General features: G+C 41.4%; 1 protein-coding gene across 2 annotated transcripts in view; it reads left to right on the top strand.

Annotated features, from left to right (window-relative positions):
* LOC141656291 (uncharacterized) overlaps positions 1–14,197 on the top strand; it is a 22,807-nt gene extending 8,610 nt beyond the window's left edge. For both annotated transcript variants that reach the window (XM_074463128.1, XM_074463129.1), the window contains exons 2-6: positions 12,818–12,952; positions 13,059–13,174; positions 13,341–13,384; positions 13,493–13,570; positions 13,671–14,197. In XM_074463128.1, coding sequence (XP_074319229.1) covers positions 12,818–12,952; positions 13,059–13,174; positions 13,341–13,384; positions 13,493–13,570; positions 13,671–13,740 — 443 coding nt within the window. In that variant the 3' untranslated portion in view covers positions 13,741–14,197. The remainder of the gene's footprint in view (positions 1–12,817; positions 12,953–13,058; positions 13,175–13,340; positions 13,385–13,492; positions 13,571–13,670) is intronic.

The raw sequence follows: 14,197 nt of genomic DNA, 5'->3' as shown, positions 1-14,197 counted from the left end.
ATATTTGCGCTGGTTAAGGAAAATACCTTCGGCACTACGAGCAACCTCAAGCCCGAGAAAATATTTTAAAGGACCCAAGTCCTTCATATGGAAGCACTGATTTAAATAATTTTTGAAAACGGAAATTGCAGACCCATTATTGCCAGCTATAACCAGATCATCAACGTAAATAAGAACATGCAAACGCACCTTGTCTTTATAATAGGAGAACAAAGAGTAGTCAGAATAGGACTGATGATACCCGTCGCTGTGAGTACCAAAGATAATATTTATAAACTCCTATTAAGACTAACCTAGGCTAGTGGTAACAGGGTCGATCCACAAGGAGGCAGTTGTAAACTTTGGTTGTTCTATGATCAGTCTAAGGTAACTATTGTGGGGGTTGGTTGAATTGGTCTATAACTAATAACAATAAGAAGAAAATAAACTAAAGATGTGGATTAAACAGATAAAAGAAAGGTACTAGGATGGTCGGGTCATTACGACTTTCCAAGGGCAAACAAACTAAGTCGGTCTGAAATAAGCACAGGTAAGGCGGGAGATAAGAGGTCCTCTCGGTCCACTCCTATCAAATAGCATCTCTCGATCTCGCTATAGGTCCCTAATGTCACTAATACTAACTTTCGTCCTGAAAAGTGACTAATGGTCTAAACTATACCTATCTTTCGATCTTTAGCACAGTTTAGTCGAATTAATTGATGGTCAAATAACTACCCTACCTCTCGGTCTAATGGGTCAGTCACAAAAGAGGTGTCTAACTGGTCGCATGCATTCAACTCGTCAGATACAAGATTAAAAACAATTAAAACGAAAGTAACCTTACAAGGTCATCGATCGACCAACTATGTCAATCGATCGACCGACACGCGGGTTCAGTCCGTGTCTAACCTATTGCCGCCTAGCCATAAATCGCCTACATCCTAGCACAAGCTATTTAGCTACTCATGGTGAATGTAAAAACAACAATAAGTCTAATGACAATTACGGAATTCATACTTAGGATAAATAACAACAATGATGAAGCGATAATTGGCTTGGGAATGCTAACTATCAATTCTATACTAACAATGGAAGTAAAATAAAGAAACTGAAATTAGGGCAGAACAATTACCAAGATTCAAAGGAAGATTAAGAATTAGAACTGAAAGATCCGATGCTCAATAATAATTCAAACCCTAATTATTCTAAAATTAAAACTTAATGTATTGTACTGTGAAACTTAATGTGTTCTCTGATAAAAATCCGATCTCTATTCGAAATGCTGCTATTACGTTATATAGGAACTAACGCAACAACTTATTCCAAAACCTAAAACTTCACGGGCTTTCTAAATCTCGTCTGGAATCGAAGTCCGTCGATCGATCAAAGATGCTTGGTCGATCGATCAATATCGAAAGAAACAAGAGCTTCGGGAACCGAGCCTTGGTCGATCGACGACTAGGTTGGTCGGTCGACCGCTAAGTCGCTACTTGACTTCTTTTAACTCGTGGACTCGTCTTTCGGGCCTTGGATTGCGCACCAAGCTCGTTCCTTAAGCAACTCCTTTACGTCACTTGCAATGCAGCTTACTCGGAAACAGATTTGGCTTGATTTCCCGCTAAATTCTCCACATTTCTGCAATAAAGTACAAAAGCACGAAAGTAGAGGAAAATAGAGAAATATGGGCATATATAGCACAATTGAGCTCTGAAATGCGTGTAAAAAGAGATGTAAAACATCATATAAATGACACGCATCAAATCTCCCCAAACCAAACCTTGCTTGTCCCCAAGCAAGAACTAGACTCGATCTAATGACCTAATGGAACGAGTTCAAACTCAGAGCGAAATGCAAACTGTAAGGCCTAAACCAATTTAATGCATAACCAACAATCAACTAGTAATATGAATCATGCAAACGAATTATAAAGTCGTCAAAAAAAAAGCTCACGAACCGTTGACTATAGAGACTTATCAAATCGGACTCTCGCGGGTCGCTCAAATCACTCAATTAAGAACAGGTGATATATTCGTAAGATAGAAAGAATTAATTTTGTAGTGACTCTCACCTAACTACGACCTATGAAGACATGCCAGCAATAAATTATGAAGATGACCTCTATGACCGTGCATATGCATTCCAACCAAACAGATGACCATTGACACATGCCGAGGTATAATTATGGAAATGTGAGGTATGGGTAAGAAGAGGCAAAACATTTTATGGTAAAGTGGAGGTACAGGTGATCAAGCTAGTACCAAAACGGAACCAAGTGACAAAATCCAACTTCTTGCTCATTAACGAACGAAACGGTGCTATAACGAGCACAAAACTCACAATCTCCAACTATCAAATCAATAAAACTCCCCATAGGATATAAATGAATCATGGGAGCAAAAATCGCCAAAAGATAAGGATAAAGTATGCGAATTGATTTTCTTTTTCTTTTGTTTCACGCACGTCAGTCGATCAACCTGAATGAGCAGTCGATCGAATGCTTTGAACAGTATAGAAACTTTCTTCTTTTTTTTTTTTTCATTCTTATTTCTATTTTTTTTTTCTTTTTTTTTCTTTCTTTCCTTTTTCATTTTCCAAACTTCATCTCAACAGAGCAAATACCACCAAAAATGAGTAACAACCCCAAAAACACAGACTACTAGCTTGACAAAGGACAGGCTAAATGTAGGATGTAGAAAATGGGACAAAAAGGGATATTTTTGGCAGATGTGGAGCTTATGGGTAAAATGAGAAAAGGAAACCTCTACCACATGTGTCAACTAACCACAAACCGAATGCATACAGGTATTAAGTAGATCAAATTCATAATTATGCAAATTAAGGAAACATGCCTCATAAGGAGTACTACTCACATTCCTAAATAAACTGGTCATGAATGACACCAGTTATGGGCTCTAAAAACTCAGAATATATGATGTAGCTTGCCAATTATCAAAGTCAAGTCTAAAGTTCAGCAAAATATAACGAAAACTCGTAGATATGCACTTATGATTCTACTAATAACATGTAATTCAAGCAAGGCTCAGGCAAAACAGATGCAAATGCTAAATCATCCTTGAAATACTACCGTTCCGACTCGACCTATATGCTAAAATAAACGTGCATTTTATGGAAATTTTTGAAATTTTTCAATTTTTTTGATTTTTGTATATATATATGTGAAATGAAATAAACAATGCAAAACAAAAAGTAAACGTGAATGCAAACATATGATATGCGACGCAAAACCCTTCCCCAAACCAAATCGCACAATGTCCCCATTGTGCAAAATCATGTAATGAAGAAAAATGGAGAAACGGGAATTTGCGAGAAATGGGAAATAAAACACAATGACATAAAGGAAAGACTTGGGAACTCACAAGACTTTAAGCGCAGCAAAGGAAACCTCCCCAAACCAGCGTGAGCTATGAGGTTTCAGTAGCCAGCAGTGCTACCAATAAGAGACCTGAAAAGACAATTAAAACCACGCATAAGACTGAGAGAAACAATTTTGGAACGTAAATATTGTGCAAAAATGAGGCAATAGAAGAAATAGACAATTTAACGGAAATAAAGCGGAGTAGAAAACTCCCTTAGGTCCGCATATCGACCAAACACAGCAGGGGAGAGGTCGTGAATGAACATAGCAAAGAAGAGCAGATCGATCGACCTACGAGGCGATCGATCGACTAAATGGCGAGAACAAGAGCTCTGTAAGTCTGCAGCTCATCGATCGACCAAAGATACCAAATCGATCGATCAAAACACATCGCCGCAGTGTCTTATTTCTTCGTAATTGCTCAATGATTTGAGCTTATAAGCTCTAAATACCTGCAAATGCACAATAGTACGCGCCAAAATTGCGCAAAACCCGTAACGAAGTCTATAGTACTTAAAAATCCTAAGCAAACGAAAATAAAAGCGAAGTTTTCGCGCACACAAAAGCAATAAAAAATGGTTCGAAAGCAATAAAATGAAGTTTATAACGAATTTGATCAACTAGTAGTTGATCAAAAAGGACCATGGTATGGCCCACTTCGTCGGCTTCTGGCTACTAGAGGTAGCCTCAATGGTGCTCATCTTATCGGTTGCACCCTTCCCGGCTTCGACAGACGGAGAATTCAAATTGTGATCGGCGTCGTCATCTTCCCAATCAAGGACTCCCTCGAACCATCGAGTCCACATCAGCCCATCTCACCTTGGGTCGGCTCATCTTCTACTTCTTCATCAGTCCCATAGCTTAGACAACCAAGACCTCCTCTTGAAACGATCCGCTGTCGCATTTGGAGCATCCAGCGGCTCTTCCTTCCCCAAACCAGCTCCTGTGATGTCTAAAACAACAAGTTTTTCCTCCTTCTTGCTCCCAGTTCGGGGCGGAGGGGTTAGCACAGCAGTAGTAATAGGGATAGGCAATTCAGGAAGCACAAAGTACGATCTCTTTTCAGAGACCGTATTACAAGTAACAGGCCACATGGCATCCTTCTTTTTAGTAGGTTGGGCAAAAACGATAGAATGTTTCCCAACCTTGAAGGTCAAGGTTCCTAAACCGACGTCAATAACTGCACCGGCAGTGTGCAGAAACGGCCTTCCTAAGATGATCGGTATATGTTCATCCTCAGGCATATCTAGGACTACAAAGTCGACAGGGAAGAAAAACTTCCCTATCTGGACGGGTATGTCCTCTAGGACTCCTATAGGCTCGACCGCAGATCGGTCGACCATCCGAATCTGTCATTTCGTGATAGCAAACCGGGTCAACTTGAGTCTCCTAGCTAAACTCAAGGGCATGACACTTATACTGGCCCCTAAGTCACACAATGCCTTCTCAATTGAGAAGGTACCTACTTTGCAAGGGACAGAAAAGCTGCCCGGGTCCTCTAACTTGAGGGGCGCGGTGTGAGACAGATAAGAACAAGACTCCTTTGTGAGTGCGACAGTGTGCACTGTTTCAAGTGACCGCTTTTTTGACAACAGTTGTTTCATAAATTTGGTGTAAGCGGGTACTTGGTTAACTAACTCAAGGAAGGGGACTTGCACATTAAGACTACGGATAACTTTCTCAAACTTATTGAAAGATACCTGTTCTTTGGTCGGCACGAGTCTCTCCGGATATGGGGCTGTAAGGAGCACCTTAGCCCTCTCTTCTAATTCGCGTGCGCCGGCGTCCTTGGACTTTGGCTGAAAGTCCGTCACCTTCTCCTTGTTGAAGCTAGACCCTTCCTCAGACCGTCTCAAATGAGACCCATTGACCGTCATTGGATCGAACTTCGGAGCCGGGACCGACCCATCAGCATTCGGGCCTGCCCCTAAAATCTTCGGGACTGTGGTACCCCGGAACAAGTGATCTCGTAAATTATTTGGCATTAAAGGACGAGATTCTTCAGTATCAGCAGCGATATTGGTCGATCGACCAACCTCCTCAGTCGATCGACTGGAATGCACAGTTCCAGAAGCTCCTGTAACCCGCACCTCAGTCGATCGACTAGGTATATCAGTCGATCGACTGATTTTCCTGGCAGACGTCTTTTTCTTTGAATTGTTCGTTGAAGCTTTCTCTTGGCTTGTTTCCGCTCATCTTTCTCAACAAAGATTCTCAACCATGGCAGGACCGTCAAGGGTAGACCCGCTCCTCAAGGTGATAGCATTTAGGGTCTCCTTTTGTTCGGGTTGAGTGGGTAAGTGTCCGGGAGTTCGAGTGTTGCTTTTGCTAGCTAGTTGAGCAATTTGGCTCTCAAGTAGCTTCATCCCGGCCTCTCTTGCTTGGGACTCCTTTAGCGGCAGACTCTTGAGCTCGGAAAACTCGAGAATTTTGTGATTGTTCTTTCGCGGCACATAAGGAGGCTTCTGGTACTGCTGTTGCTTTTGATGAGGCGGAACATACGGCTGCTGCTGTGGCGGAGGTTGAGTTGGGTTTTGGACATTCTGGCTTCTCCAACTCAAGTTCGGATGCGGTGGCTCGTAGTAAGAGTTGTTCTGCCTATAGTGTTGAAAGGCGAAACATGATTCAAAAGGGCTAGGGCGTTTTTCGAGACATGGCCCTCAACTCCACACCTTTCACGAGACGAAGGGACCGTCCCGCACAAAGATTGACTTGGTAGATCCCACCTTTAGATGCTCCCCCTAGCTCATATTTGTCGAATCTCGCGGTAAGAGCCTCAAGTGCAAAGCAACAAAGGAGGATTCAACGCTCTCTCCTCTGGTTCCCTCTCGAATTCCCATACTCGGCCTTGTGGGTAGCTAGATCGTCAATGATCTTCCACCCCTTGGTTGCTCCTAAATTTTCAAAGAAATCTCCCATTGGCGTGATCCAAAATGGCCCTCTGATCGTCGTACAACCCATTGTAGAAATGATTGCACAAACTCCATTTTGCAATCCCATGGTGCGGTATGGTCCGCACCAATTTCTTGAATCGGACCCATGCCTCGTGGAAATTCTCATCTGGCCCTTGTTTAAAGCCCGTAATTTGAGCTCTAATGGCGATCGTCCTTGAAGCGTAGAAGTACTTCTTGTAGAACGCCAATGCCAGTGTATTCCAATCGGTGATCTCCGAACGGTCTTATCCAAATCCCTATACCATTCCCTTGCGGCATCACGAAGGGAAAAGATGAACATGGTCTCCTTGATTTGATCCTGGGTCACGCCAGCTGGTGGGGGAATGGCGCTGCAGTAGTCAATGAAAGTCTCCATGTGCTTAGCTGCATCTTCATTTGCAGCTCCCCCAAACTGGTTTCTCTCGACCATAGTAATGTAGGCAGGCTTTGGTTCGAATTTCCTGGCTTCTCCGTGTAATTCGAACCCTTTGTACAAGTCGGCGGCTGTTGGCTCCGAAAAACTAGCTATACTTGCTTCCTCGGCCATGACTGAGATTTCTGGAGAGGTAACTGTTTCAGCCGAAGAGGTGGGTGAAGACTGTTGGTCTTCTTCAAACAGATCGTGCTCGAGATAGCTTGACAGAGTACTCAGCTCTTCCTCTGTCGACAATATCCTTCGTGCTCGTCTCAACCCGCGCAAAGATTTCTCTATCTCGAGTCAAATGGTAGTAATTCTCCACCCCGTGACTGCGCATAAGATGAAACTACAACAAGAATATAAGAAAAGTTTAAGGAACCAAAGTCCCTTAAACGAGAAAGACCGAAAACAAAAACAACTAAAGTTAGGACTATTGCCTCCCCGGCAACGGCGCCAAAATTTGATACCCGTCGCTGTGAGTACCAAAGATAATATTTATAAACTCCTATTAAGACTAACCTAGGCTAGTGGTAACAGGGTCGATCCACAAGGAGGCGATTTGTAAACTTTGGTTGTTCTATGATCGATCTAAGGTAACTATTGTGGGGGTTGGTTGAATTGGTCTATAACTAATAACAATAAGAAGAAAATAAACTAAAGATGTGGATTAAACAGATAAAAGAAAGGTACTAGGATGGTCGGGTCATTACGGCTTTTCGGCGGCAAAAACTAAGTCGATGTCCTGAAATAAGCACAGGTAAGGCGGGAGATAAGAGGTCCTCTCGGTCCACTCCTATCAAATAGCATCTCTCGATCTCGCTATAGGTCCCTAATGTCACTAATACTAACTTTCGTCCCGAAAAGTGACTAATGGTCTAAACTATACCTATCTTTCGATCTTTAGCACAGTTTAGTCGAATTAATTGATGGTCAAATAACTACCCTACCTCTCGGTCTAATGGGTCACCACAAAAGAGGTGTCTAACTGGTAGCATGCATTCAACTCGTCAGATACAAGATTAAAAACAATTAAAACGAAAGTAACCTTACAAGGTCGGTCGATCGACCAACTATGTCGATCGATCGATCGACACGCTGGTTCATCCGTGTCTAACCTATTGCCGCCTAGCCATAAATCGCCTACATCCTAGCACAAGCTATTTAGCTACTCATGGTGAATGTAAAAACAACAATAAGTCTAATGACAATTACGGAATTCATACTTAGGATAAATAACAACAATGATGAAGCGATAATTGGCTTGGGAATGCTAACTATCAATTCTATACTAACAATGGAAGTAAAATAAAGAAACTGAAATTAGGGCAGAACAATTACCAAGATTCAAAGGAAGATTAAGAATTAGAACTGAAAGATCCGATGCTCAATAATAATTCAAACCCTAATTATTCTAAAATTAAAACTTAATGTATTGTACTGTGAAACTTAATGTGTTCTCTGATAAAAATCCGATCTCTATTCGAAATGCTGCTATTACGTTATATAGGAACTAACGCAACAACTTATTCCAAAACCTAAAACTTCACGGGCTTTCTAAATCTCGTCTGGAATCGAAGTCTGGTCGATCGACTGAAGAGGCTGGTCGATCGACTGAATATCAGCAAACAGTAGCTTCTGGGAACCGAGCCTTGGTCGATCGACTGACTAGGTTGGTCGGTCGACTGGCTAAGCTGCTACTTGACTTCTTTTAACTCGTGGACTCGTCTTTCGGGCCTTGGATTGCGCACCAAGCTCGTTCCTTAAGCAACTCCTTTACGTCATTTGCAATGCAGCTTACTCGGAAACAGATTTGGCTTGATTTCCCGCTAAATTCTCCACATTTCTGCAATAAAGTACAAAAGCACGAAAGTAGAGGAAAATAGAGAAATATGGGCATATATAGCACAATTGAGCTCTGAAATGCGTGTAAAAAGAGATGTAAAACATCATATAAATGACACGCATCAACTGACAAAAACCATAGTCACGAAGTGCTCCAGCAAGCTTAGCAAACCAACACCGAGGGGCCTGACGAAGACCATATAAAGACTTCTTCAATCGACAAACCTTTCCTTCATGACCACGACTAAAGCCAGGTGGGAGTTTCATATAGACCTCCTCAGCTAAGTCTCCATGTAAAAATGCATTATGAACGTCCATTTGATGCAATTCCCATTTTTGAATAGCCGCAACAGCAAGAAAGGTCCGAATAGTAACCATTTTGACGACAGGCGCAAATGTTTCACTATAATCAAGGCCTTCGACTTGGTGATTACCGAAAACAACGAGACGAGCTTTAAGTCGCTCAACCGAACCATCCGACTTATATTTGATTTTGTAAACCCAACGACAACCGAGGGCTTTCTTATCCGGAGGTAGGTCAGATAATTCCCAAGTGTCATTATTTTCAAGGGCAGTAATCTCGTCTTGCATTGCACGGCACCACCCATCATCAATAATAGCCGCCTTATAAGAAGGAGGTTCAACCCCTGCAGTAATAGCTGCAAGAAAATTTCGATGCCGACTAGAAAACTTGTCACAATTAATATAATTTGCTAAAGTATAAGAGGTACCTGAGGGCGATGAAGGCGAATTCGGTGAGTCTGGCGGGGATGGACTTTGAGTAGAACCAAGAACATAGCCGCGTAATTGAGAATTCGGAATTTTTAATCTATGACCACGGCCCATGTCAGTCACTGGTTGCTCAGTCTGTTCGTTATTAGACTCAACAATGGGCTGTTCAACATTGGGCACAACATCAGGCTGATCGACATTGGGCTGGTCGACAATGGGCTGCTCAATATTAGGCTCAATAGTGGGCTGCTCAGGAATTTGATTTTCAGTAGTGGGTTGCTCAATGTGTGGTGCACTAGTCTCATTGGGTGTCATAACATCATTGTTAATGGGCTCATTAGAAGGGACATGGGACGTTGGAGTCGAAGAAATAGACGAGGCGAAAGGAAATATATTTTCATGGAATACAACGTCTCGCGACACAAAAATTGCTTCCGTTTCCAAGTCAAATACCTTCCACCCTTTTTTATTATGGGGATATCCGAGAAATAAACACTTACGACTCCGCGGCTCAAACTTATCCCCCCGTGTTTTTTGATTATGCACAAAACAAAGACACCCAAATACCCGTAAATTGGAATATATGGGAGCGACACCCAATAGAGTCTCATAGGGAGTTTTATTGTCAAGAAGCGCGGAAGGGGTACGATTAATCAAATAAACAGCAGTAAGTATACACTCACCCCATAATTTCTTAGGAAGGTTCCCTTGAAAACGCAGTGCCCGGGCAACATTGAGAATATGGCGATGTTTGCGTTCGACACGCCCATTTTGTTGAGGCGTGCCAATGCAAGAAGTTTGAAACTGAATGCCATGCTGCAAAAAATATTCTGCCATATGATTAAATTCAGTGCCATTGTCGCTGCGTACGATTTTCACCTGTCTAGAAAACTGTGTATGAACCATAGAGAAAAAATTCATGAATGCGTCGGTAACCTCTGTTTTATCAAGCAGCAAATAAACCCAAACCGACCGTGAGCGATCATCAACAATTGTCAAAAAATATTTAGCACCGCAAGAAGAAGGAATACGATACGGACCCCAAAGGTCACAATGTATCAAATCAAAAATATTAGAGGCATTATTCTCGCTCAAATCAAAACTGTGACGAGTTTGTTTGGCAAGATGGCACACATCGCACACCGAGTCTTTATTAAAAATAATATTACGAGCTAAAGGAATTGACTTGACCGCTTTTTCGCCCGGATGACCAAGCCTTTGATGCCAAATATCGTAGGACTGTACCGTGCCCACGGCATTAACTGTAGAGACGTTGTCCACCAAACGCAGCAAGTAAAGTCCATCCCGTAACTCACCGAGTCCAATCATCGTCCTCGAAGAAAGGTCCTGTATATAGCAAGAATTTTTAGCAAATTGTAAAGTGTAATTATTGTCACAAGTTAATTGAGAAACTGATAGTAAATTGCACATCAGACTTGGCACAAATAACACCCGCTGTAGAGTAATATTTGTATCAATACACACCGTCCCCATTATTGTAGCCATAACCTTCTCGCCATTAGGGAGACCAACAGGCCGCGGCTCAATGTTGAATTGCTCCACAAAGAGAGATAAGTTACCTGTAACATGATTAGAAGCACCTGTATCGATAATCCAATGGGTATACGTACCAGATAACCGATCAGAAGCAGCAAATGTCGAAGTGCTCGATGACGTGGTCAGCACGTTTGCGTGAACAAGCGAGCTATCACTGCTCTGCCCCTGCCCCTGCCCCGTCAGACCCGAGGACCCACTGGAACCGCCTGCACCAGCACTACCGCCACCCTTATTACGGTGCAACTCAGCGAGAGAACGGGGCCGGCTTCCCCACCAATCCGGGAATTTATTTTTCTTAATGAAGCAAGAGTGAATGTCATGTCCATGGACTGGATTCCCAGGAATAGAGCAATGAGTGCAGGAGAGTTTACGGCGTTCCTGTTTCTCCTTTTCACGAATAGCCTTCCAATCAGTGGGTGTACGAGACACACCCGGAACAGCAAAAGCAACCACATCAGGTACCTCAGCCGGAGAGGAACCGTCTAGCAGTAAACGTTCGGCCTGTAATGCGGCGTGATAACCGCGGTTGAGGGTGGGTAATGGGTCTAGTTGGAACTGCTGATTACGTAAATTGCCATAAAGACTACGGTCGAGACCCATAAAGAACTGGTGTAGGCGTTCATTATCAAGACGGGTAATAGCTTTAGAAGCGATGTCACAGGTACACTTTCCGCATTCACAAGCGAACGGAGGTTCATGTATACTAAGTGCTTCCCAGAGAGATTTTAACTTGCCATAATATTGGGTAACGGACATACCTTTTAATTGTTTGCATTCACCGATCTCGGTTTTAATGGCATGAATTGAAGTACCATCAACAACAGCAAAACGATCCCTTAGATCACCCCACATCACGGCAGCATCATCAACATACGGCACACTTTCCAGGACCGAGGAATCAATGGTATGCCGCAGCCACTGAACAATCGTACAATTCACGACTTCCCATTGGGAAAGCATAAATTCATCAGTCGGTTTTTTGATAGTTCCGTCACAAAAACCAAATTTGCGACGGGATTTGAGAGACATTCGAACAGAACGACTCCAATCATCATAGTTCTTGCTAGTTAAAACAACATTCGAAATTTTAATGCCCGGAATATCACCGGAACCAAGAAAAAAAGGAGAAAGAGGATCAATTTTTTGTGACTGTGCACCAGTCATGGCTGCGTCTTCACCAGTCATGGCAAGAAGACGAAGGAAAAATTTTAGGGTTTTGGTTTTGTTGTTTTTTTTTTTTTTTTTTAGGAAGAAAAAAGAACTTGGCTCGATACCATGTTGGAATGTAGACGCGTAAGAGGTTTAGAGGAATGAACTGATGATTATTCTCATTAGCAAAGTGTCTTTATATAGTTACAACCAAATCCTATAAACAAGGATAAGTATATCGTAATTGATACGATTGAATATATTGCTAACAGCTAATTATTCCGTAATATATGGAGCATATCTCGCCTAATACAGGTATAATAATTCCTAGTTTTAAACCTCGTATTTGATTTTTATTACACAAAATACTTAGATAATACATTAATACTCGTCCATATTTGGATGATTTTGTGTCTTAGATTATTATTAATAAAAAGAAGCACTTGTTTGGGTGATTTTCGGGCTTCTGCATGTTTGTTTGGGTTGAAATTTGATAAGGTGTGTTAGTCATATTCAGTGGCGTATCCAGGATTTGAGTAAAGGGGGGCACAGTAAGAAAAAAAAAATTCGCGGATAACATTTATACATTAAAATTCAAATATCGTCTTTTTTTTTTAAAAAAAAAAAAAAAAATTTTTTTTTTTTTTTTTTTTTGTCACGTGAGGGCACGTGCCCTCACTTTCCCCCCCCCCCCAAATCCGCCCCTGGTCATATTGTGTGCATGAATCACTTTTTGAATGTATGTATGTATTATGTTTCTTTTTAAGCAAAAGATTGTATTTATTTTATTTTGTGTTCAAATCTTTATTTTTGATATTATTTTGTTACAAGGTTATATGGCGTCCTCTACTAGTACCGCTAGTGTTAACGTTTCAAATGACGGATCGCTCCCTTCATCTAATGAGACGGATGTAGCTAATGTTGAAGCTACTGATCGAAAGGAAAGAGCTAAAAAAAGGGCTCAAGGTAAAAAACGTTATTGGCTTTCGACTTCAATTCTGGGGTCCGACCCGCTTGCCCCACGTAAAAAATAACTCTAATTTTGTTTGGTGGGATTTGATTTGATTTGCAGAAATGAAGAAGAAGAAGAAGAGGATAGCCAATTTCAAAAGAGTGAGGAGTATTATGAAGGAACCAGAGGTAAAGAGGATGTCTGACTGGATTAAATACATGAATTCTCAGAAACAGGTAATTTAATCTGCAAATCTAACAACAATACTTGTGTTCAGTTCCATGACCAATCCAATTGTTTTTTCTTTAATTTTAATATGATGGAGCAATCATAAGTAAATAAGCCTAATAGTATGTTTTGTTCTATTCGTTGCAATGAACCCGATGGATGGATGGATTACAGCCGAAGCGGTCTATCTCATGCTTCCCGTCTGTGAAACCAGGCTTGTAATGCTGCTATCTATCTTCCTTGTTTCATTTACCACTCATCGCTCCATTGTCTTTATTATTGTCTAACGCTTTGTTCAACATTATTCGAATGAATTTGCTGTCTAGTCATGTCGAAGTAAAACGTTATGATCCAGACTGTTCCCTCAGATATGATCACTTTGGTTGGTTTCGCCGTCAACAAATGTAAGGATACTCATGCTCGCTCTATTTGAGACTCCCATTTTTTTTATATTTTTATTGCTGCCTAAATAAATAAATTTGTTTTTGTTGTTGTGTTGTGAAGGTTGAATGAACTTATAATAAAGAGACTGAAGGAGAAGGAAAGTTTGAGGAATATAAAAGGAGAGATATGATGGAGGATAAGGAGACTGAGGATGTGACTTTGGCAGAGACGTCGACACAAGCAAAACAAGATGTAGGTGGAGTGGAAGACTACGGCCATGGTAATACAGAGGAGCTGATGCTAGATGTTTCTCCATCTTCACAAGTTGATCAACTAAGGTTGCAGAACCTCGCCATATGAGCAAACCGGACAGAGTGACACTTTTTATGAAGAAAAGTGACCATTTTATAGTATTAAAATTCACCACATTAAATTATTACAAAATGAAAAGCGGTTATTTTTATCATAAAATGATCACTGCTCGTTATTTCCGTACGTTTTTCTAAGCTTAGGCTTTTGCCTACTACAATTGCCCAAATTATGTAAGCATCGGCAAACTTCTCTTGTACATCAACACATAAAGTTTTTCGATCGAGGAATTGGATCTTGAAATTAACAATCGAGATCCGTGCTTCTGAACAAATAAA

This window comes from Silene latifolia, chromosome 5 (genome assembly GCF_048544455.1).
Source record: "Silene latifolia isolate original U9 population chromosome 5, ASM4854445v1, whole genome shotgun sequence".
NCBI lineage: Eukaryota > Viridiplantae > Streptophyta > Magnoliopsida > Caryophyllales > Caryophyllaceae > Silene > Silene latifolia.
Note: the sequence above shows the minus strand (reverse complement) of the source record. Positions and strands in the feature narration are given on the sequence as shown.